At 38.9% G+C, this 26,248-nt stretch overlaps 1 protein-coding gene across 5 annotated transcripts in view; it reads left to right on the top strand.

The window, feature by feature from the left end:
- Positions 1–25,349, top strand: part of LOC109411141 (uncharacterized) — an 88,211-nt gene extending 62,862 nt beyond the window's left edge. For 4 of the 5 annotated variants that reach the window (XM_029874763.2, XM_029874768.2, XM_062861094.1 and 1 more), the window contains exons 3-6: positions 5,748–5,930; positions 12,310–12,496; positions 12,561–12,713; positions 23,819–25,349. In XM_029874763.2, the coding sequence (XP_029730623.2) occupies positions 5,748–5,930; positions 12,310–12,496; positions 12,561–12,713; positions 23,819–24,431 (1,136 nt within the window). In that variant the 3' untranslated portion in view covers positions 24,432–25,349. Of the gene's footprint in view, positions 1–5,747; positions 5,931–12,309; positions 12,497–12,560; positions 12,968–23,818 lie in introns of those variants that run through there. The other variant, XM_062861095.1, reaches the window with a different exon arrangement.
- The last annotated feature ends 899 nt before the right edge of the window (positions 25,350–26,248 follow it).

Here is a 26,248-nt window from a genome sequence, read left to right as displayed (position 1 = left end):
ATTCCCCTGGAATTCTTCCAGGAATTCCCCTGGAATTCTTCCAGGAATTCCCCTGGAATTCTTCCAGGAATTCCCCTGGAATTCTTCCAGGAATTCCCCTGGAATTCTTCCAGGAATTCCCCTGGAATTCTTCCAGGAATTCCCCTGGAATTCTTCCAGGAATTCCCCTGGAATTCTTCCAGGAATTCCCCTGGAATTCTTCCAGGAATTCCCCTGGAATTCTTCCAGGAATTCCTCTGGAATTCTTCCAGGAATTCCTCTGGAATTCTTCCAGGAATTCCTCTGGAATTCTTCCAGGAAATCCTCTGGAATTCTTCCAGGAATTCCTCTGGAATTCTTCCAGGAATTCCTCTGGAATTCTTCCAGGAATTCCTCTGGAATTCTTCCAGGAATTCCTCTGGAATTCTTCCAGGAATTCCCCTGGAATTCTTCCAAGAATTCCCCTGGAATTCTTCCAGGAATTCCCCTGGAATTCCCCTGGAATTCTTCCAGGAATTCCCCTGGAATTCTTCCAGGAATTCCCCTGGAATTCTTCCAGGAATTCCCCTGGAATTCTTCCAGGAATTCCCCTGGAATTCTTCCAGGAATTCCCCTGGAATTCTTCCAGGAATTCCCCTGGAATTCTTCCAGGAATTCCCCTGGAATTCTTCCAGAAATTCCCCTGGAATTCTTCCAGGAATTCCCCTGGAATTCTTCCAGGAATTCCCCTGGAATTCTTCCAGGAATTCCCCTGGAATTCTTCCAGGAATTCCCCTGGAATTCTTCCAGGAATTCCCCTGGAATTCTTCCAGGAATTCCTCTGGAATTCTTCCAGGAATTCCTCTGGAATTCTTCCAGGAATTCCTCTGGAATTCTTCCAGGAATTCCTCTGGAATTCTTCCAGGAATTCCTCTGGAATTCTTCCAGGAATTCCTCTGGAATTCTTCCAGGAATTCCTCTGGAATTCTTCCAGGAATTCCTCTGGAATTCTTCCAGGAATTCCTCTGGAATTCTTCCAGGAATTCCCCTGGAATTCTTCCAGGAATTCCTCTGGAATTCTTCCAGGAATTCCTCTGGAATTCTTCCAGGAATTCCTCTGGAATTCTTCCAGGAATTCCTCTGGAATTCTTCCAGGAATTCCTCTGGAATTCTTCCAGGAATTCCTCTGGAATTCTTCCAGGAATTCCTCTGGAATTCTTCCAGGAATTCCTCTGGAATTCTTCCAGGAATTCCCCTGGAATTCTTCCAAGAATTCCCCTGGAATTCTTCCAGGAATTCCCCTGGAATTCCCCTGGAATTCTTCCAGGAATTCCCCTGGAATTCTTCCAGGAATTCCCCTGGAATTCTTCCAGGAATTCCCCTGGAATTCTTCCAGGAATTCCCCTGGAATTCCCCTGGAATTCTTCTAGGAATTCCCCTGGAATTCTTCCAGGAATTCCCCTGGAATTCTTCCAGGAATTCCTCTGGAATTCTTCCAGGAATTCCTCTGGAATTCTTCCAGGAATTCCTCTGGAATTCTTCCAGGAATTCCTCTGGAATTCTTCCAGGAATTCCTCTGGAATTCTTCCAGGAATTCCTCTGGAATTCTTCCAGGAATTCCTCTGGAATTCTTCCAGGAATTCCCCTGGAATTCTTCCAAGAATTCCCCTGGAATTCTTCCAGGAATTCCCCTGGAATTCCCCTGGAATTCTTCCAGGAATTCCCCTGGAATTCTTCCAGGAATTCCCCTGGAATTCTTCCAGGAATTCCCCTGGAATTCTTCCAGGAATTCCCCTGGAATTCTTCCAGGAATTCCCCTGGAATTCTTCCAGGAATTCCCCTGGAATTCTTCCAGGAATTCCCCTGGAATTCTTCCAGGAATTCCCCTGGAATTCTTCCAGGAATTCCCCTGGAATTCTTCCAGGAATTCCCCTGGAATTCTTCCAGGAATTCCCCTGGAATTCTTCCAGGAATTCCCCTGGAATTCTTCCAGGAATTCCCCTGGAATTCTTCCAGGAATTCCTCTGGAATTCTTCCAGGAATTCCTCTGGAATTCTTCCAGGAATTCCTCTGGAATTCTTCCAGGAATTCCTCTGGAATTCTTCCAGGAATTCCTCTGGAATTCTTCCAGGAATTCCCCTGGAATTCTTCCAAGAATTCTCCTGGAATTCTTCCACGAATTCCCCTGGAATTCCCCTGGAATTCTTCCAGGAATTCCCCTGGAATTCTTCCAGGAATTCCCCTGGAATTCTTCCAGGAATTCCCCTGGAATTCTTCCAGGAATTCCCCTGGAATTCTTCCAGGAATTCCCCTGGAATTCTTCCAGGAATTCCCCTGGAATTCTTCCAGGAATTCCCCTGGAATTCTTCCAGGAATTCCCCTGGAATTCTTCCAGGAATTCCCCTGGAATTCTTCCAGGAATTCCCCTGGAATTCTTCCAGGAATTCCTCTGGAATTCTTCCAGGAATTCCTCTGGAATTCTTCCAGGAATTCCTCTGGAATTCTTCCAGGAATTCCTCTGGAATTCTTCCAGGAATTCCTCTGGAATTCTTCCAGGAATTCCCCTAGAATTCTTCCAGGAATTCCTCTGGAATTCTTCCAGGAATTCCTCTGGAATTCTTCCAGGAATTCCTCTGGAATTCTTCCAGGAATTCCTCTGGAATTCTTCCAGGAATTCCTTTGGAATTCTTCCAGGAATTCCTCTGGAATTCTTCCAGGAATTCCTCTGGAATTCTTCCAGGAATTCCTCTGGAATTCTTCCAGGAATTCCTCTGGAATTCTTCCAGGAATTCCTCTGGAATTCTTCCAGGAATTCCTCTGGAATTCTTCCCGGAATTCCTCTGGAATTCTTCCAGGAATTCCTCTGGAATTCTTCCAGGAATCCTTCTGGAATTCTCCCAGGAATTTCTCTGGAATTCTCCCAGGAATTTCTCTGGAATTCTACCAGGAAATTCCCCTGGAATTCTTCCAGCAATTCCCCTGGAATTCTTCCAGGAATTCCCCTGGAATTCTTCCAGGAATTCCCCTGGGATTCTTCCAGGAATTCCCCTGGGATTCTTCCAGGAATTCCCTTGGAATTCTTCCAGGAATTTCCCTGGAATTCTTCCAGGAATTCCCCAGGAATTCTTCCAGGAATTCCCCAGGAATTCTTCCAGGAATTCCCCAGGAATTCTTCCAGGAATTCCCCTGGAATTCTTCCAGGAATTCCCCTGGAATTCTTCCAGGAATTCCTCTGGAATTCTTCCAGGAATTCCTCTGGAATTCTTCCAGGAATTCCTCTGGAATTCTTCCAGGAATTCCTCTGGAATTCTTCCAGGAATTCCTCTGGAATTCTTCCAGGAATTCCTCTGGAATTCTTCCAGGAATTCCTCTGGAATTCTTCCAGGAATTCCTCTGGAATTCTTCCAGGAATTCCTCTGGAATTCTTCCAGGAATTCCTCTGGAATTCTTCCAGGAATTCCTCTGGAATTCTTCCAGGAATTCATCTGGAATTCTTCCAGGAATTCCTCTGGAATTCTTCCAGGAATTCCTCTGGAATTCTTCCAGGAATTCCTCTGGAATTCTTCCAGGAATTTCTCTGGAATTCTTCCCGGAATTCCTCTGGAATTCTTCCAGGAATTCCTCTGGAATTCTTCCAGGAATCCTTCTGGAATTCTCCCAGGAATTTCTCTGGAATTCTCCCAGGAATTTCTCTGGAATTCTACCAGGAAATTCCCCTGGAATTCTTCCAGGAATTGCCCTGGAATTCTTCCAGGAATTGCCCTGGAATTCTTCCAGCAATTCCCCTGGAATTCTTCCAGGAATTCCCCTGGAATTTTTCCAGGAATTCCCCTGGGATTCTTCCAGGAATTCGCTTGGAATTCTTCCAGGAATTACCCTGGAATTCCTCCAGGAATTCCCCTGGAATTCTTCCAGGAATTCCCCTGGAATTCTTCCAGGAATTCCTCTGGAATTCTTCCAGGAATTCCTCTGGAATTCTTCCAGGAATTCCTCTGGAATTCTTCCAGGAATTCCTCTGGAATTCTTCCAGGAATTCCTCTGGAATTCTTCCAGGAATTCCTCTGGAATTCTTCCAGGAATTCCTCTGGAATTCTTCCAGGAATTCCTCTGGAATTCTTCCAGGAATTCCTCTGGAATTCTTCCAGGAATTCCTCTGGAATTCTTCCAGGAATTCCTCTGGAATTCTTCCAGGAATTCCTCTGGAATTCTTCCAGGAATTCCTCTGGAATTCTTCCAGGAATTCCTCTGGAATTCTTCCAGGAATTCCTCTGGAATTCTTCCAGGAATTCCTCTGGAATTCTTCCAGGAATTCCTCTGGAATTCTTCCAGGAATTCCTCTGGAATTCTTCCAGGAATTCCTCTGGAATTCTTCCAGGAATTCCTCTGGAATTCTTCCAGGAATTCCTCTGGAATTCTTCCAGGAATTCCTCTGGAATTCTTCCAGGAATTCCTCTGGAATTCTTCCAGGAATTCCCCTGGAATTCTTCCAGGAATTCCTCTGGAATTCTTCCAGAAATTCCTCTGGAATTCTTCCAGGAATTCCTCTGGAATTCTTCCAGGAATTCCTCTGGAATTCTTCCAGGAATTCCTCTGGAATTCTTCCAGGAATTCCTCTGGAATTCTTCCAGGAATTCCTCTGGAATTCTTCCAGGAATTTCTCTGGAATTCTTCCCGGAATTCCTCTGGAATTCTTCCAGGAATTCCTCTGGAATTCTTCCAGGAATCCTTCTGGAATTCTCCCAGGAATTTCTCTGGAATTCTCCCAGGAATTTCTCTGGAATTCTACCAGGAAATTCCCCTGGAATTCTTCCAGGAATTGCCCTGGAATTCTTCCAGCAATTCCCCTGGAATTCTTCCAGGAATTCCCCTGGAATTTTTCCAGGAATTCCCCTGGGATTCTTCCAGGAATTCCCTTGGAATTCTTCCAGGAATTACCCTGGAATTCTTCCAGGAATTCCCCTGGAATTCTTCCAGGAATTCCGCTGGAATTCTTCCAGGAATTCCGCTGGAATTCTTCCAGGAATTCCGCTGGAATTCTTCCAGGAATTCCGCTGGAATTCTTCCAGGAATTCCACTGGAATTCTTCCAGGAATTCCGCTGGAATTCTTCCAGGAATTCCGCTGGAATTTTTCCAGGAATTCCGCTGGAATTCTTCCAGGAATTCCGCTGGAATTCTTCCAGGAATTCCGCTGGAATTCTTCCAGGAATTCCGCTGGAATTCTTCCAGGAATTCCGCTGGAATTCTTCCAGGAATTCCGCTGGAATTCTTCCAGGAATTCCGCTGGAATTCTTCCAGGAATTCCGCTGGAATTCTTCCAGGAATTCCGCTGGAATTCTTCCAGGAATTCCGCTGGAATTCTTCCAGGAGTTCCGCTGGAATTCTTCCAGGAATTCCGCTGGAATTCTTCCAGGAATTCCGCTGGAATTCTTCCAGGAAATCCTCTGGAATTCTTCCAGAAAATCCTCTGGAATTCTTCCAGCAATTCCTGTGGAATTCCTCTGTGATTTTGCTGGAAATCCTCTATTAATGCTTCTGGAATCCCTCTAGAAATTCTTCCATTTTTAACCGTTTATCGACCATTTTGTATGGAACAACCATTATTTGTGATGAGCTACATACCCTCCTACAACAACATATATTTTGCCAATGACGACTGATTTCATGGAATTCGTATTCACAGAAACACACCTCCCAGCTACCCACATCCCTCCTCCACGTGCCCTGCCCGACAAAGTGCATTATTTAATCAGTGTATTTTATTTTTATTTTTTTTATTTCCCGCCCGCAGGCCAACGTATCACCACAATCCAGCTGGATGGCGTCCAGTACTTCGTGAGCCGGATGAATCCCTACTCGCCGGAGTTGAACTACTTCCTCGCCTACCAGTACTGCCGCTCGCTCGGACTGCAGCTTGCCTCGTTCGAGACCAAGGAGAAGGTCGAATCCATGACACAGTACCTGACGAATGCCGGTGAGTGCATCATGTGTAGTCAGTAGTGGGGACACAACTTTTCCGTAATGAGGGATATAATATGGGGGTGAAATTGAATTAGGCTTGGAACTGGCGGGTGCTTTTCTGCCATCCATCAATTGATTTATCGAGTTGATTGTAAATGTAACTAAAATGTTACAGCAACACGTGCGAGATTAAATTGAAACACTGATTGCAGAACATGCATTCAATTTCTATTATCAATGTAAACTTTTTCAGGTAAAATTGGTCTTTTTTGATCTTTTGATGGTTGATTTAGTAATTTATTATATTATGCCAAAAAAGAATCAATCTACAATTCTACAGTATGCTAATATGTCATACAGTTTGTGGTTGCCGCTCCTCCTGATCTTCAACGCTCTGCAAAATAATACTTCAAGCACCAGCAGGTAGTCCTCGATTATTGGATCGATTTCCTATAAACATTGTCAAAACAGTTCGTGAAGGAGAGTGTAGAATTAGTTAAAAAAAAAACAAAAAAAGTTCCTGAAGTAATAGCTGAAACTAACTTACAAATCCTTTATATTTATGGTTCACACACAAATTTCTGATGGATTTCTCAAAGGACATGCCGTTGGAATTTCAGAATCCAAATATTTTCTTCAGGAATTTGCCGAAAGTGTTCAGAAAGAATCACTAATTCGAAGAAATAAAAATAATCCTAAAGAAAAGGAATTTTTTGAGTATGTTTCCATGGAATTTCCGAAGACATTTCAAGAAAGATCGTAGCAGGAATTCCCAAATCCATAAATGAAGAAATTGTCCACAGAATTTATGGGAATTGTGCATACAAAGTTCTTTTGTTTTTTTTTTTTTTTTTTTTGTATTTACGTGTATTTTAACTTATGCTAATTCTACACTTCAAGTTCTTTTGTGAACCCCTTCTGCATAGAGTTTTTAACGCATTTTCAGAAAAAAATCATAATAATAGTTGATGAAATTGACCCAAAAGAATTACATAAGACATTCCCGAAAAAAAATTTCTCGAGTATTTCAGAATTGCAAAGAAATTCCCAGGGGCATTGTCGAAGGGTTTCTCAAAGGCATTGCCGGAGGAATCGAGACTCTGTTTACTTTCCATTGGATGCTTCCAGCAGTAAAAAGTTTATAACCTCCAGTTTCTGGAATCGACAGCCTGGTGGCAACACCGTCATTTGCATTCTATCCATCATCTCTGGTACTTTCAATTGTTAACTTCCTGAAATTTTCACCGCAGACTCACGGAAGAATGGTAGTCGTGAACTGTCAAAACGGGAAAGATTTGTGAAAAGTAAGTCCATCAAGAGAGATTTGGATATCCAATTTCTAAGTATATTGCTCCCGCAATATCTAAAACGAAATGCATGAGAAATTTCCAAAATATTGGCGAAGAAACTCCCGTAACAGCTTTCGAATAGTTGGCGATGAAAATACTCTTAACTCTAACTCTCAAAGAAATTGTCGAAGGGATCACCGATGGTTTTGGCAAAGCAAGTGCTCAATGATTTTTGGTTGAAATTTCTTAATAAATTTTCGAAGGGAATCCATAATGATTGCCATAAAATCCAAATGTCATTGCCATTTCAATTTCAAAGGTGTTACTAGAACAAATCATTTGTCTAAGGGCTCACAAAAATTTAGGAAGAAATTCTCTTAAGATCAAATAACAAAACGCTGTGTACTACACGAAGTTTTACGAAAATTTCAATGTTCTTTTTAAATTTAAGTAACTTTCGGAGAAAGGAGTTTCCAGGAGAAACACAACAGAAATTTTTGAAGAAACTTCTGGAAAGATCCTCTGAGAAATTTTGAGAAACACATATTTCAGAAGAAATCCTCATAGGATTTTTTTTTTCTTAAAGATCGCTTTGAAGCAATTATGGGGGGATTATAAGATTTTTTAGAAAGTCGTCAGAAAACTTTCAATAGGAATTCTTGGAGGATTTTTTGGAGGACTCTCCTGGGCAATGTGGAGAATTATTTGGAGAAACTGTGGTGGATTTCTCGAAGAAATTTCTAGAGGAAAAACTATGGAGGAATCCTTGCCAAACTTTGTAGAACAATCCTCAGCGGAGTTTCTGGATGTATTTCTTAAGTATCCTTCGAATAAACTGAAGATGTTTTTGAAATAAATTCTTGAGTATCCCTCAAAGAACTCCATAGAAAATTGTGTAGCTGAATTTCTGGGAGAATACTTGTAGAAATTTTTAGACTAATGCTTGTACAAAATTTGAAAGAGTTTTTTGAAATATTTTCTTAAAGATCTGCACAGGGACTGCAGAAATTCTTGAAATAACCTTTGCATGAATTTATGAAAAAAAAATAAAGGAACTATCGGAAATCCTCTGAAATAAAATTTAAGGCGTGCCCTTAGAGGAGTTTCAAAACGAATGATTGGATCCTTTTTTAAAAGAATGTTCGGCGGAATCCTGAAGGAAATTCTTGGTGAACTTGTGAACAAATAATCGGATTTTTTAAATTTTTACTTAAATTTATATTCTCAACGGCACTCAAAGAAATCCTTGAAGAAACTTTTAGATGAATACTTGAGTTTCGAAAGGAATGTTCGAAATATTTTTGAGAAAGAAGTTCTAGTGGAACCCGTGGTCAAATCCACTGGGAAATTTACAAATGTACTTCCATTTGAGCAATCTTCGGAGGAATTTTCGAAGGTACTCTTCAGAAGAATCCTTGAAGTATTTTCTGATGAAAGCATCCTTGAAGGAAGTCTCATTTTTATTTTTCTAAGGAATCTGTTGGGGTGGAAATCTTTCATCGTACACAACAATTTATTGCAGCTTTTAATTGGAGCAACTTCAATACTGAAATTCAAATTGTTCATTTATACACAACTAAAATGAACTGTTATTTCCCTATCTTTCCAGTGTTGCCAGTTTCACATCGAAATATGACCACAACCGAAACTTAGGGGGAAATATTTCGAGGAGTTCAAAATAGAATTTCTTTAGAGAAGTTTTTCTGGAGATTCTTTAGAGAATTCCTTGGACACATTTTCAAAAACTTTCAGGTGTTTTCTTTGGTAGAACACTCGGTGAAGTTTCTTAAAACCCTCCAAAGGACATTTGAAGGAATGTTTAGAGGGGTACCTGAATTTTTAGAAGGTTGGAAGTGAAACGGGAAGGAAATTTTGTAGAAATCTATGGAAATTTCTACTGCGGTTTTTGAAACAAATTCGAAAAAAAGAAATACTTTCGTTTCTGGTAGATTATTCAGAAAATAATATAAACGATTTGGAATATTTATTGGAAGGAAATTATAGAGGAACCCGTGGACAAATCCCCGGAGAAATTTACAAATTAAGATTCTTGTGGGAACTTCTGTTGGAGTCTTTATAAGAATTTCTGGAGCAATCTTCAGAGGAGTTTTAAGAGGGACTCTTAGAAGAATCCTTGCAGTAATTCCTAAAAGTATTTTTGAAGGAAAAACCCTAAGATCTAATTCTGCTGCTATTTTCCTCTTGATGAACCATGGGGAAAAGTTCCAAGGAGATTCTTGTAAAACTTCGAGGGAAATTCTAAAAAAATATTTTATTGATTTGCTGAGGAATTCTCGAAAAATTTTGAAGGAACTTTTGTAGAATATTTTAGAGGAACTCTTAGAAAAATCCTTGGAGTAATGTCTGAAGGCATCCTTGTAAAATTCTGGGGAGTCGTCAATTGAACTTATAAAAAGGAACTTTTTGGAGGAATTTCCAAAAAAAAAACTCAAAAAAGGCCAAACCAAAAATTTTATATAAATTCCCAGGAGAAATTCTGCTGAAATTTAAAAATTAGCTTGTGGATGAAGTTTTGGAAAAAAAATGTTAGAAAATTACTCCGAAAATGCTGAAATAAATCATCAAAAGAACTCTTGATGCCGAGGCATGCTCATATTTTTTTTATTTGAAGCTATTCAAGATTATCAATGATTCGGAAATCCATAAAAAAATCTCTCAAGGAACGAACTATTGCAATAATTTAGGATTTTATCCATAATCATACTTATTTTTCTCGAAAACCACATGAAATTTTGCCAAGTATTTCTCTAATACCAAACTTTAGCCATTTAATGTTGTTACTATACATTCTATATTCATAGAATGCAAAAATAACATGCCAAATTTACCAGATATGTCGTTACTGGTTGCGGTAGGGATAGAGAAGAACTTTCTAGATTCTAGAACCATATACGTTTTAAGAGTGTAGTAGCTCAAAATACACGAATCCATACAAACGTTATACTAAGAGAAAAAAAACCTGGAATTTCTTTATGACATCCCCAAAAAATTCTCAACGCATTTCTTCAGAAACTTCTGCGGGAATTCTTTCAGGAATTCCTCAAGGGACTACTCTAGGATTTTTTTCTTCGTGAATTCCTCCATGGACGCCTTGCGGGGTTCCTATAGTGATAGTTCCTGAGCTTGTTCCATGAAAAGTTACAGGAATTTCTCCCACGATTCCTCCAGACATTTTTACAGATATTTCTGCAAGGATGCACCAAATAATTCCTCCCGGAATTTTTAGTGTTTTCTTCATAGGTTTCCCAAACAATTCTTTCAAGATTTTTTCAAGGGATTTCACCAGACTCTCCTCCGGGAATTTTTCCTGGGATATCTTTGGAGGCCCCTGCAAAGTAATTGTTCTAGTGCTGTTTTTGAGGATTCCTTTAGGAATATAATCAGCGATCCTTTTAGCTATTTCTGCAAGTATTCCTTCAGAGATTGCTACAGGGATTTCTTCATATATTCCATCAAGAACTCCGCTAGAGATTGCTTCAATAATTCCATCTGAAATTATTCAAAGTATTTCGGCGAGAAGAATTTCCAGGAATTATTACAGAAAATTTTACCTGAAAGAACTCCTTCAAAATTTTGTACATAAAAACCCTTCAGACGTCCTTCCAAAGATTGTTTCAATGCATTCACTGGATTCAATCAACACCTAATCCAGAATTTACTGCAGACTTGGATTCCTTCAGATTTCTTCCAGGCATTCCTATAGAAATTCTTCTAAGAATAAACGAACTCCTAAAAGAATCTCGCTGTCGTAGAAGTTTTTCTGTGCTTTCCTAAAGAATTCCTCATGAGATTGCTTCCGGGATTCCTCCAGGAATTTCATCAGGGATTACTCCAGAAGCACATGTTGTGATTCCTTCAGGAATTGCTCCTGGAATTCTTTCAGAAACTCCTTAAGGAATTGTTAAAAGATTCCTCTTGCTTCCGGGATTCCTCTTGAGGTATTTTTAAAAAAATAAATTCCTCCAGTGATTCTTTCAGGAACTGCTAGAGGAATCCTACCAGGAATTTCTTTAGGAACTGCTACAGGGATTCTTCCTGGAGTTCCTTCACGAACTCTTTATAGAGATTTTCCAAGAATTGCTTCTACGATGGGGTTATTGAGATTCCTTTCATCTGGTATTTATTCAGGAATTGTTTCCGAAATTTCTCCAGGGATTCCTCCGGGCATTCTTGCAGGGATTTCTCTGGTAACTTCTGCAAGGATCGGTTGAGCCTAAGGGGGCGCTCAAAACGCTTGAAGTTTGTATGGGAAAACTTGACCAAATGTATGCAGGAATTTTAAGTTTTCGAATTTTACCGCTAGGTGGCGCTGAAAGCGTTCAATAATCAAACCCTTTGGTATTATTGTAGCTGACTATATGCCAAACAACTTTGTCGAAGACTGCAAAGTGATCCAACGTCTGTGAAAAAAGTTATACCCTAGGAAAAGTGAGGATAAACTTTATTGTTATTTTTCCAATACATGTAAAGAAATAATATCAATAATGAAATCTCAATACTTTGCCTCACTTTGCCTAGGGTATAACTTTTTTAACAGCCGTCGGATCACTTCGCGGTCTTCGACAAAGTTCTCTGGCATATAGTCACCTACAATAGAGCTTGCTGACGTTCATTCACCTCTCTCTTTCAAGCATGCAGGCGGGATAGGATTTGTTTTCATCGGGAAACCTTTCCTGATGGCAACAAATCCTATTCCGCCTGCATGTTTGAAAGAGAAAGGTGAATAAACGTCAGCAAGCTCTATAATACCAAAGGGTTTGATTATTGAACGCTTTCAGCGCCACCTAGCGGCAAAATTCGAAAACTTAAAATTCCTGCATACATTTGGCCAAGTTTTCCCATACAAACTTCAAGCGTTTTGAGCGCCCCCTTAGGCTCAACCGATTTTGCTCAAATTTTGAACGTAGCTTCTGGGAGTCCAAAACAACTGATTGAGGAGGTAAGACTTGGCATTTTTTGAAATTTTTGTTCTTCATATAAGTGTGGGCCACCTGTGTATCCTTATGCGACTCCTGGTTGTCTGGGAAGTGTCGTTCAGTATGTGCCATTCATATATCTAATCAACTCTCATCTCTTTTGCAGGCTACAGCAAGTACAACTTTTGGACGTCCGGCAACCGACTGGGCACGGGCATGTTCCTCTGGATGAGCACCGGTCTGCCATTCAACGCCACCTTCGATTACTTCGAAAAGACCTCGGACGCCACCACCGGGCTGGACCCCCTGGATCACAACAGCAACACCTCGCCCCAGCGCACCGCCCGCGACAGGTAACTTCATGTGGTGAAAACTCAGATGGGTGATACTAATCTGGACTCGCTTTCCACTTTACAGCAGCAGCGGTATCGAGCGGGGCTGCGTGCACCTGAAGGCTCCCTCCCTCCGGTGGGAACCCGAGGACTGCCTGGCGGTGAAAGACTTCATCTGCGAGCAGACCAGATGCTACTACTACAACTACGGTAGCATTCCCGTCTCGTCGGCGCAGGGGTAAATATAGTTCCAATTTAAAACACAAAACACCAAGCAAACTCGAATCAATTAAAAGCAAACAGCAATTAGATCCATCACGTATCATCAGAGAAACAATGTGAGAAAGAGAGAGAGAGAGAGACAGAGAAAAGTACAGAGAGCAAAACGTAAATAAATAGAAAACAATCAATAGAAACAGACGCGCCATCCGGCACGAATCGGTGTTGTTCGGTAGCATTTATACGAAAAAAAAAACCGGGTGGGATTCACAATCACAGCATCAAAATCACAGAACAAAAAACCGAATTGTACCGATTTCATTCTAAAAAAACACCCCCATCCGTTAGAGAAGATCAATTTCCGATACGAGAGTGCGAACTCTCGAAACGATGAAGCCCCCCACACCCCCTGACATAGGTGAGCTAACGCCATTTCCACCATCTATATGTTATGTATACGTGTATCATAAGTTCTAATCAATCGAGGTTGTTGTTGTTATTATTGTCACTCTCTCTATAGCTGTGGAAAATAAATCGTTCGCACCCTTTTTCCGCATCCTTTCCTGTCGTTTTCCTATTTCATGGGATTTGTTCTGAAATGGGGTTTTCAACTGGAGGGAGGCGATGTGCTAGAGAAGCATTGAATTCGATGTTTTGTTCGAGTGATTTTTCTCTCTGGAAATCTGGCAACACTGGTAAATGAAAAGGAACTCCCAAAACATTTGAACTTTATTCAAGATTCTTGCGATTTAAACTTTTGTTCCTACAAGCGCCACGCTTCTCTGCCACATCGGGATCTCCAGTTCCTTCATTCTATCTACAATCTGAAAACCTAACCTTTTCACGCTTTCGGAAACATGCTTTTCGCCACGCGCCTGCAACCATCCGGTTCACTCACTGTATCCATCACACAGATTAACACCCCTTCCTCGATCCATCAAACATGCATCGACTCCCACCCACGCTTATCGACAACAGCGCCTGAAATGACTGACGGTGACGAATAGGTAGGATACGACATCCGACTATGGCGATGAAAGGTGACACACGGAATGACGACTAGCTCCCACTGGTAGGGGATATTGGTACAAAAAGAACTGCGTTGAATATCTTGACGTAACAGAACAGTCCCAAGAACAATACCAAATATACCTCTTATACGTACTTTTGTACGGTAAAGTTATGTACATCGCATAAGGTACAACAAAAGTGCTTTATGCGTACAAAGATGGAGGCGACACGCGTGCATTGGTGGGACCATAACAACACTTTATGACTTAAGGCGTTACGTTATGCGATTTACGGTGTAAACTATTGCGATGTAATACAGCATCTTATGAGACTTAAAATATTTGTTAAGGCAATTCTTATCGCCGCAATGTTAAACTAATCACCTTCCCAAGTAACATTTTGAAATTCAATCAGCCTGGAGAGGTTTTGACGACCGTCGGAAAACCTTACCACTTTTATTTTGGTTTTATGGTCGTTTCCAGAACCTTTTCTAGACTATTTAACTTAAAAATGTTATTTAGGTTTAGTCTAACGAGCCAGTCTTCCCATTTATATAGAAACAAAAAACAAAATTATGACTGGTTTTGTTATTTTGTTATAAACATCATCGGTTGTTAAAAAAAGGTTTCGTAAATCATTAATAACCAGTTTAGTTGCTTTATCCCAATGCTACACTTTATACTACCGATGATGTGCGACAATCCCACAACAGTAGCGACACCTACGAAGCGAACGAAATCGATGTTTATGCTGCATCAACAACAACAGTCAGCATCAGCAACACCTCCAGTTGTTGTTGTTGTTGTTGCTGCATGCATGACGGTTTTCGTCAAAAGGGAGAAATTACCTGGAAGTTTGCACTTCCTCCTCACGGGAAGTCTGTGCAAACAAGTTTTTATTGGGCCATCCCACGCATGAAGTGGCAGCTCCTGTATGTAGGCACATACGAAAGCAATTGGGTTCTAAAATTTAAGACAGAATTTGTTTCAATAATACAATCAAACATGCTATTTTGGTTACAACAGAACTTGTTCCTAACTCTAAAAACAGAAGAATAATTTAGGAACTCGGAGTAATTGGTCAACAGATCTAGTTTGTTATTAAACCTCAAGATGATAGTACTCAGGGTCAAATATTTGACCTAAAATAATTGAATATTTTCTTTAGTGTCAAACATAAATTTACTCCAGAATATGAGTTTCATTTCATTTTTCATATTCTAACCTGTGTACTCTGACTTTAAGGTAGACATCAATTGATGTAATTAAATCGGAAGAGTTTCTACAAAGCGTTTCTAGTGAAACTTTTTCACTTGAGATACCTAGTATGTCAAATCATGAAAAAGTTAAATGTATATGCTTGGATCAGGTTTTGTGGACCAAACCAAACATCTAGTCAGGGCTTTGGGGCCCTATTGCGAACCGTTCCTCTCTGGAAGAGAAGTTGAACGAACTGGTGGTATTTATGGGATTGGTTCCATATGAGAGGTGTTGGTTATTTGGAAACGTTTAATTGGCTATGACTATGGGGGGCAGGAGTTGAACTGTTGGCAACGATTTCTGGAAAACTGCCGAGTATTGTTAGTGTTCATAAATAGCACTAAACAATCTTTCTTTGGAAGCAGTGTCAATGGATTGGCACAACGATCTTTATACAGAAGCTTTAAGGATTAAAATAATTTCAAACATTCTGATTCATTAATCTGGAGACGACGGGTTCGATTCTCGTTTCGGCCGGGACAATTTTCTTGACTTCCTGGGCATAGTGTATACCCCGATGTTCAAAAAATATGGAAAACAGGTAGGGGGCCTGTACCAATGATGGCACTACTCAACTTTTTTCGTCAATTTTAATTACCCTAAGGCCTAATTACTCTAAATTAACGTTTTATAAAAATTTGTCTCCTGAGGGGGTGGTCGTAGGTACCGATTAATGTCAAATCCCATATTCACTCAATCTGATACGGCTAGGGCGTTAACTGTAAACACCCTAAATTTTTGAAGATGTGCACCACGTGGGTGGTGGTAATAATCACATTTACCCTTTCACATAGGAATTTGGAAAAAAAATCGGGTTTGATTTTAACATGAAGCTCCTTAGTCGTCGACTAACCGTGACTAAGGAGGACGACAGGACTGCACCGCCTAAGGAAATCTATTTGCACAAAAATAACGAGAAGACCAACGAATGTCTTCAATATGTTTAAAGGTAGCTAACTTCCATACTTAAGGTGAAACTGGAAGCATTTCCTCACTTTTTGGTTTTTGATTTTTTATTAAATGACGAAGCAATATTTTCAAAATCGGATGACGAAGCAATATTTTCGTGCACATGTAGAGTATGGATCAAAGTATATTCTGATTTTTTTGTAGTGGAATATGTTTTTAGTTTTTGCAGAAACCATTTTTGAACAAAATTTCACAAAAAATGGTTTTTGCAAAAATGGAAAACATTTCCCACCTCAAAAAAAAAAAATCAGTAGATACCTTCATTCATACTCTACATGTGCACGAAAACCGATTTTGAAAATATTGCTTCGTTATTTAATAAAAAATCGAAAACCGAAAAAAATGAGAAAATGCTTCCAGTTTCGCCTTAACAGGAAAAATATAGAAACGGAGCCAAAACTACTTTAAGTATTTATTACGGCGTGTGCTAATCATGGAAATCATGTACCAGTTATGGATATATTTTTTGAAACTTAAAATATTTATCTAATATTTTAGAAAAATAACAAATACATCAGGTATCACGACATTCTTTGGGCCACTCAAACGATTTCCGATGAAATATCTGCATATATAAATTTTGCCATTTTGGCCCTTTTACATTTCAATATGTAGTATTGCGCAGAAGCTTCAGTTTTGACCAGGTATCTATTTTGTTTTTAAAATTGATAGTTTAGTTAATTAACGGTGTTCAATTTGTTTGAGATTTCATCTGAAATTTATTAAAGGATACTGTGCAAAGTGGCCCAAATCATTCTCATGGTTCCTGGACTGACCTGAATCGAGCCCTTTACTTTCAAACGATTCATCCACAAAATAGTCCACGGGATTTTCCATCAGTTGCTCAAAAGATCGCTTCAGAAATTCGTGCATGTGTAGCTTTAAAAAAAAAATTTCAATAATTTTTCTAGAAATTTTCCAGGGGTTTCTTCGGTAATTCGTGGCCATTCATCCAGAATTTTTTGCGGGCACTTCTTCAGAAATTCCATAAGAAATAGTTCCTTGGTGTTCCAGAAAATTTTCAAGAGATCATTCTTATGTGGGCTTTCTTCGTGGGCTCCTTCGGATATTTACCCAAGATTTAAATCCAGGGATTTTTCTTTTTTTTTTAAGTTTTCTGTAAGCGTTTTTCAGTTCGTCTAGTTATGCCTTCAAAGATTCTTTAAAACATTTCAGATTTTTTCAAGTTATTTCTTAAAAAAATCAACGGATTATTTTAAAATTCCATCAGGAACTCTTCAAAACGCAACATCAGAAATTTCTTCAGGATTTTTTTTGTCCACTAATCCCTTTATAAGTTGTCAAAGGATTCAGAAGTCTCTCGAAGAGTTCTTCCAGGATTTCTTTTTGAAAATATTTAAATTAATCATCATTGACTCCACTGATTCCAGTACCTTTGTCTGTCATTTCTGCAGGAATGCATCATGTTTTTTACATCCCTTCAGATATTTTCAAATTTCAAAATTTTCCTAAGATGTCTATCAGAAATTTTTTCAGAAACTTCTCTAAAATTCACCCAAAAGTTTTTTCTTTGAATTACATTCAGAAGTTTCTAATGAAATTCTTCTCGGGATTCCTTCAGGGATAACTCAAGAAATTGTTTCAAATATTATAACGATTTCCACAGGGATCCCTCGAGAAATTTCTCCAGAAATTACAGCAGAAATTGCTTCACTGATTTTTGTCCTGGAGTACCTCCAGAGAGCTTTCAATTATCTATTTTATTAATGTCCAGAGGTATCTTCAGGATTTATTCCTGAGATTTTTTTAGAATATCCTCCGAATATTCTTATTTAGCCATTTCTGAAAGAATTCCTGGAGAAAACTTCAAAAGAATCTCAGTTCACATTCCTGACGGTACCAAGGATGCAATATCAAGAAAAATCTGGTATTAATTTTTGCAGAAATCCTTGAAGAGTTTTCTCAAGAAATTCCTGGAGGAAGGTGTGGATGAATTTCCGAGGGATTCCTTGGAAAATTATAAAATAAAATCATCAAAAAATGTCAGAAAAAAGACATGAAAGAATTTTTGATGAAATCTTCTGCAGAAATTCCAGATTTCCCTAAAATACAAAGATATACAAAGATATATTAAAAAAAATCTCTGGAGAAATAAATGAAAGTATATGAGCTGCAATTTATGAAAGAATCGCTGAAGGATCACCTGAAGAAATCCTAAAGAAATTCCTGAAGGAATCCAAGGAGTTCCTTCAAGGACTGAAACAATCCTATTTTAAGTTCGTACATGGATTCCTTCAGAAATTTTTGAAGTAACTCTTCCAATGGTACAAACAGAACTTTTAGGATTTTTTTCGTTGGAATTTTCCCAAGAACTTCTCCGGAAATATTTCAATCCCATTCTTTAACGATTTTTTCAAGCGATTTCTCAAGAAATTCCAACCTCTAAAGATTCCTTAACCCAAGTAGAATATTGGGGTCAATATGGTCCAGACAGGTGCGCTGAGCGTGCACTACGCCATTGTGGTGCGAACTTCTAAACATCCTAGAAGGGTTAAAAAATTACGCTTCCAGCAGATTTTTTTTCATAGCGTCTTGTAAGCATTCCTCTAGAGATTTCTGCAGAAGCTTCTTTGGGGATCTCATCAGAAATTTACCCAGGATTTTTTTTTCAGAAATTCTTGATACAATCCTCCAAAGGTTCCTTCAGGTATTCCTCGCTTCAGGGATACCTTGACAAACGCATCCAGAGATCTTCTTAGCCATTGCTTCAGATATTCCTGCAGGAATTGTTCCTTAGCCATCAATAAATTATTCCTTCAGAAAATTCACAAGAGATGCTTCGAGAAGCTCCTCCAGGTATTCTTCTGGGACACTTTGAAAAATTCAGTTTTAGAATATATTCAGGTTTTTTTTTCAGGGATTTTCAAAGAATTTTTCTTCTCCAGAGATTCTCAGGAATTGCTTCTTAAATTACTCCTGGATTTATCTATTTGCATTTTTTTCTTGAAATTATATCCGCGTTACCTGTTTTCTAGTTCTTCTAGGAACTCCTCCACAGATTTTTTCAATAAAACGATTTCTTCATAAAGTTTCTTCAGAAATTTTGTTTCTTCAATTTCTGCACTCTAATTCGTAAATTTAAACTTACTGCTTATCATTCACACCCTCAGAAACTTCTCCAGGAATTCATTTAAAAAATCTCTTTGTTTATTTCTGGAAACATTCCAAAAGTTTTATCCCAGAGTTATCCCAATGAATTGTTTTCAATTGTTTATTTTAGGAACCATCCCTAAGAGTTATTTCAGGGATTTCATTGGAAAATTCTCTAGGGATTCGATTTTTTTTGGTTTTCCTTCAAGAATTCTTCCAGTGATTTGTCTGTTAAAAATAACAGCTTTCTAAAATTTCTGGAAGGATTTTAAAAGGCATAGCTAAAACACGTGCCTATCACGCCGTGGACTTGGGATCAAATCTCGCTCTCGTCGAACTTACAAATCGTGAGTTCTTCCTTAGGAAGGGAAGCAAAGCTTGGATCCCGAGATGAACTTGCCCCGGGTTAAAAATCTTATTAATGAAGGTTAATATAAAAAAAATAAAAAATAAATGCAGGAATCCTTGAAAAAAAATTACAAAAAATCTCTGGAGAAAGAACTTTTAGGGGAATCCGTGGAGCATTTTTGGAAGGAAATCTTCAAATAACGACTGAAAAAAGGAAAAAAAAATATGTATTGAAATCTTTTGCTGGAATTTTTGAAGAATTCCTTAATACGAGAGATAACTCTGGAGTAATTTCTGAAAGAATGCCTATAGGAAATCCCACAGATATTCCTGTTAAAGTTCCAGCAAGACTTACTGAAGAAATTTCGGGAGTAACGCCTGGAGAAGCTCTGCAGGAATACCCAGATGGAAGAATTTTTGAAGCCATCCCTGTGGGAATATCTGGAAAAACATCTGTAAAGATTCATATAAAAATCTTTTGAAAAATGCCATGAGAAATTCCTGCAGAAGTTCCCAGGAAACTATTCAGAAGAATTTTCTCAATATTTTTTTCCATAATTTACTTAAAAATCTATTAAGTAAGACACCAGCGAAGGGCTGAAAGTCGCAATAATAAAGACGAATCAATCAATCTATGATGTAATTGCTAGAAGTATCATTCGGAATTAGGAAAAGCTCGCTCGCTGTATAAAGCGCGAGCGCGGAGCAGTTTTAGGACCGAAAAGGCTCGTGTCCCGAAAGGTTGAGGGAAAATTTAGAAGCGTTTCTGGAATAATACTTGGAGGAATAAACAACAGAACCTCTGAAATAATCACTGATTGAATTTTCGACGATATATTTGAAGGAATTTCTACTGTATCAATGAAAGTCAAAATGCAGGAATCTCTGGAACAGGTTTCTGCATAATTTTCTGAAGAAACTCCTTGATATATTCCTGTTTGAAATTTGAATGGATTATCTTAAGAAATCCCCGAATAAATCAGATTTCTTGAGGACCCATTTGTACGAATTCTGGAAGAAATTTCTTAAAGATTTTCTAAAGAAATGTTGTGCTTCGCCCTGATTTTCGTGCGGGAATACTTCCAGAAAAAAATATTAGTATGTTTTAGGAATCTCTAGAAGTATCTCCAGGATTTTTCCCGGAATTTCTACAGAAAGTTATCCTTGGATTCCTTCGAAAATTCTTCAGAAATTCCTCAAGAATTCATCTAGTATTTTTTGGTGTTAATTTTTTAGAATAAATTTCAGAGAAATACTTTTTATAAATCCCTGAAAGATTTTCTGAAAGTATCCCTGATATAATCTTTTAAGAGATCTCTTGAGAAATTCCAGTGCGATTTCCCAGAAATATTTTTTTGGAGAATTTTATGAATAAATTCTTTAAAGATTCTATGGTGAAATTTTTAGAGTTATTCTTAAAGGAAATGTTGCAATAATTTCTGGAAATTGCATGGACGAATACTTCTGCATGGATGGAACTTCTAACTAAAGCAACCTTTGTGTGAATTTCAGTAGACATCTCTGGAGGAATTCCTACTGAAATCACTGAATGCTCTTTTCCAAACCAACCATAGAAGATGTTTGTGTTTTTCGTCAGAGTTTTAATTCCTTCTTTATTCTTATTCGCTTACCAACCAACTTTATTTACTAACGGTCATCTGCAGGAGATTTCACTGATCATTCGTTTGGCAAGGCAATACACTTGATTCTGAAACTGCTAATGCAAGAATGCCTGGATTTTCTGCAGAAATTCCTAGATACATTTGTTTCGGGAACCCAGAGAAGTTCTTGAAGAAATCTGAAAGTTCATGAGTACCAGTAAAAACATGCACGAAAACCTAAAGGAATCTTTGGAAATTATCTGAAGATGCCGCTGGAGAAGTCCTTGAAAACCCTGAAGAAAATTCCGATCGAATTCCTGACAGAGTTTCAGCACAAATCTATTGAAAATTTCCCGAGAGAATTATAGAACAAAATTCTTATGTTCTTCTTCAAGGGAATATTTGTGGGAAGCCTGTGGAGAGAAATTTTTAAAAGAGTCCCTGGAAAATTTTGTGTAGAAAACGCTGGAAGAATATATGAAAAAACCCTTGGTTCAAATTTTCCGACAAATTCATGAGTTTATCCTTGTGCAATTTTGGAAGGAATCCCTTGAAAATTTTTGAAAAGGAATCATTGGAGAATGAAGAAATCTATAAGGGAGTTTTTAACAGAATCTCTGGAGAAATTTCTTAAGAATTCTTGTAGGAAATCTTTGAAAGATTTTCTAAAGAAATGCTTGGCGAAACTTTTGAAGAACGCTTTGAAAGAATTTCTGAAGGAATATTGGGAAGATTTTCTGAAGAAATGCTGGAGAAATTTCTGAATGAATTCTGGAAATTTGTTTTTTGGAGGATTGGGAAATTGGGTAAAGGATTCCCTGGGTGATTTTCTAAAAAAAATCTAAGAGGGTTTTTTGTAAGATTCCATGGAGAAATTTCTGAGGAACGAAAGAATTCCTGAAGAAATCTCTGTCTGAAATTCTTCAGAAATATTCGATAGAATTCGTACTGAAATCAGTGAGAGGAATAACGCAAAAATCTCTGGAGCAGTTTGATATGATTCTGCAGATATTCCTGGATATATTCATGCAAGAATTTCGAATGGAATACCTAGACAAATTCCTTTCAAAATCTGTGGAGGAGCTCATGAAAAAATACCGGCACAAGTTTTTTAATGAATTTCAGGAAGATTTTCTGTAGATACCGCTGGATATTTTACAGAAAAAAAACTTTGATGTTATTTCTTATGAAATCCCTGCAGAAAATAGATTCTGAAGGGAAGTAATCCATGAAAGATTTCTGAAGAAATATTTAAGGGAATATCTGAAGAAGGCCTAGATTTTTTAGTTCAAGAATTTCTTCAGAAACAGCTTGAGAAATTTCTGAAAGAATCCTGGGTACGAACTCTTGAAGTAATTTATGAATGAATCCATTGAGCAATTTTGGAAGAAATCTGTATAAAGTTTTGGAAGAATCGCCAAAGAAATTTCTGACGGAATCTCAGGAGAAATTCCTGAAACAGACCTTGGAAGAATTTCTAGATGAATTTCTAAGGAAATCTTGGGAAGATTCTCTAATGAAATCTGTGGAGAAATTTCAGAGTGAATTCTGAATTCTTAATTTTCTGATAATTTGGAAAAAAATTTGTGAAGGAATCCGTGGATGATTTTTTGAAAGATTTCTCGGAAAGGTTTCTGTAAGAATCCATAGTGGAATTTCTAAGGAAGACCCTGGAAGGTTTTCTAGAACAATTTTTGGAGAAATTTCTGGAAGGCCCCCTAGAAATCCGGAGCAATCCATCGAAGATTTGCTGAAAGAATCCCTGGAGAACTTTCTGAAGAAATCTGTGAACGATTTTCGAAAAAATAAGAGGTTTTCTATTTAAACTTAAGCGTCTTACTAATTGATGGACAACTCAAGCTACTAATTAGTTTTGTAACCAACCTTGCGAAGACGATTCGACGCATCACACAACAACAAAGTCACAAGTACACTCAAAACATCCATATCCTTTCCTTCTCAACCTCGACGAATTTTCCTCTTCATCCTTATTAAGACCTATCCTCAAATGGAACGATCAGTGGGAGAATCGGTTTTTATTTAAAAATAGTCTCATCGTTTTATGGCTTTTGGTATGACTTTCACGCTTCGCTCGTGAAACCCTTTCTCTGGTGGCTTCGGACCTAACCTCAAACATAGTTCATGAATGGGTGGGACAATCCCAATCTCATTTACGTCAATAGGTATGAAAAAACAGGCACAGAGAAAAAGTTCATCATATTCCTGGCTCCTACTACTAACCCTATAATACACACTTACCACTCACTCATAACACAAAAAACATTCAGTCAGTCAGTCAGTTAGCCAGCCAGTCTAATACAGTTCGCGCTAACATTTGGTTGGTGGGTTTGGAGTTAGTTCATATTATGTACACACACTCGAAATTATACAAACAGAAACCGATTAAACAAATAGAGCCTCTAATGCATAGCAATAGACAACGCGATATAGAATAGAATTGCGCTTGGTGGGCGAAAGGGGGCCAGGAACGGTTCACGGGTCCAGTATGCGAAAATATGCGATATTTGCTTTGATTGGGATTGACCCGACCGTTCCCAGTCCCCCGCAGGCCATCGAATGATCCGAACCTAAACCGAACTTTGTGGAGAACTGTGCAAACACAAGGGACTGCCAAAAGGCCAAACAATGCCAAACTAAAGCAAACCGTAGTTTTTCTCTCGGCTTGTAGGTGTCGCTTTTCTACTTCTGCTGTCTTCCTTCATCTGTTCGTATTAGTTGTTGATAATTCTTCCTGTTTAATATAGATAGCTGCGAAATGGACTGTACCGGATGATTTCCTAATGGTGGTTCTCGAATACTTACAGCCGTCCCATCACCACCGCATCAACCACTTCATCAGGATCACCCGTAAGCTTCACGACAGTCGAACGCATTCCGACGACTCCAATCCCTGTGACCTTCTCATCTACAACCTTGGCACCTCGTCTCGAAGAAACTTCTCCTCTGGCAGCACTGCTAAACGTCAACCCAATCCCAGCATCGCCGGAAGCTGACAGCAGCTTGGAGTCTCACAGCGAAGAGGAAGCCTTGTTGGACGAAGAAGAAGAGGAACACGATGACGAAGAGCACGAAATCGAGGACGAAGATGAATCCGAAGGCCGTTCCCAACAGGGTGACGACTCCGAAAGCCAAGACGATCACCAGCAACTTCACGAAGAGGAGGAACCCGTCCACGAAGAGCATGACATCCCCGTCGAACAGAAACTCAAGCAGATTACTCGCGAAATCGAGGAGATGACTCACTCCGATCGGGACGTGGACAACGGACGCCAGAGCTTCCTGTCATTGTCCGATCTGATCAAGAACATCCGTCCGGCCGAGAAAGTCATCCCACAGATCGATTCGTCCTATTCGAACACGATGCGCGTGCTCGGAGAAGCCATCACTCACGGAGAGAGCCGAGCCGTCAAAGTCTGAGCAAATCACTCATACATACTACATCGTCACCCCACCACCCATGCACTCACACGCATACACTAACATTCATTGATTCACCAAATCATTGATAACACAAAACATGATCATCATTCATCACAAGCACCACCCATCACACCCATCCATGCACTCTGTCTCTCATCAAATCACCGATCGTCATCAATCATCATCAGTTCGATCGTATCGTGGTGTTTTCCGCGGGACAACACCAGGGACTTTGCTTCGTCGACCAAAAACTGGAGGATGAGAGCTGGACCTGACACTGGTCGGTTCTCCTCTCATTAGCATTTGCTTCGCATCCAACAGTCGACGAAGGTAAAAGTAGCCTCGTGAACTTCCCGAAAACACCCGATCGAATCGAGTGCATCGCATCCTCTCATCATCTCATCGCACGCACCGGCACGCTCATTTGAATCACCCATTTGCCCACATTCATTGAAGCATCGTCACTCATGTCATCGCGCACATCATCACATCATCTCACATATGAGAAAGAGAGAGGAACAAATCTGAAACTTTGATTCACTGAGCGCATTTCAACATGAACAACAGCAGCAAGATAATTAGTTTTACCACGTTCAATTCATCTCCATTTTATTTTTCCGAGGAAGAAAGTGATAAGATTTCTTTCCGCAAAAAAGGGAACTCAAGTTTACTAAGTAAATACGATAAACAGTAAGAATAGAACTATCCTGAAAAATGATGATAAAAAGCAAATCAATCCCAAGAGAATGATTAGACTGTACTGAAGTTTAGTTTGTAGGTGAAAGAATAAAATAAATAAAATAAAACAAAAAAAAAAAACCTATCGAGGAAATCAGAGTTCGATCAAGAGTTTGATACAACCCTGGACAGTGATACGGACGAATGTGCCGTTTAATGAAAAGTGAAATAAAATAATGTGAATTTTTGTAAAAATTAAACACAACGTTGTTTGACTATGGAGAAATGCCCCCAACTCAAATAATTGTTCCTGAAAACTAATATCGTCATCATTTGCACTCATCGCTCGAATACTTTTAGTGCTAGCAAATGCAAGTCCTCTTCAAGTATGGTCTATGAAATCTATGAAACTTTTGAGATAACACCTTATCAATATTAGTACGACACAATACTAAGATTGATTGCGGTAGCTACTCTCCGTTATAATCACGCCCATCTTGTAGCCCCAAATACGCCGTTTTGCTTCAACCGGATCTGTGATCTGTGGCAATTTTTGCAGAGTTGCTGTTCGGCATTCTTGCAGCATACTTTGTCTACCGAACGATTTTGATTTGGTAATCTGCTAGATGCTGGTAGTGATGAAATCAGAGCTGGTTACTCAAGGTTTTCAAATTTCAGTGCACCCTATACTGATACGGTTTCGAGGAAATGATTTCCATTATTGCACTATTGCCTGAGAATCATTCCAGGGAATTCCCTCCAAAAATCGATGCTCGAAAATTCAAGGTGCTCAACCCCTAAGTTAAAGATATGCATATTTGAAGTATTTTTCGTGGAATATTTCGATTTTATTAAAATCATGTAGAGGCTCCGCCAGGGCAATTTTGCATCAAAATTAAAAAAAAAAAACAAATCTCTTTAATATTCTTAGAATTTTTATTTTCTTTTCAATGTTTTTTTTTCTTTTTTTATTTTAACTGCCGTTGCAGCCATTCATCCGTTCGTTTATTTCCTATGTTTTTCTAAGTACTCAATACAATACCCTTCAATATTGGTTTTAGAAAAAGTGTGTTTATATTGACGGCAAACCCTTTGTTGTGCTGATAAAAAAAATATTTTTCGAGCATTTTCCATCA

Source organism: Aedes albopictus, chromosome 3 (assembly GCF_035046485.1).
Source record: "Aedes albopictus strain Foshan chromosome 3, AalbF5, whole genome shotgun sequence".
In the NCBI taxonomy this organism is placed as follows: Eukaryota; Metazoa; Arthropoda; class Insecta; order Diptera; family Culicidae; genus Aedes; species Aedes albopictus.
This window is presented reverse-complemented; position numbering and strand designations above follow the sequence as displayed.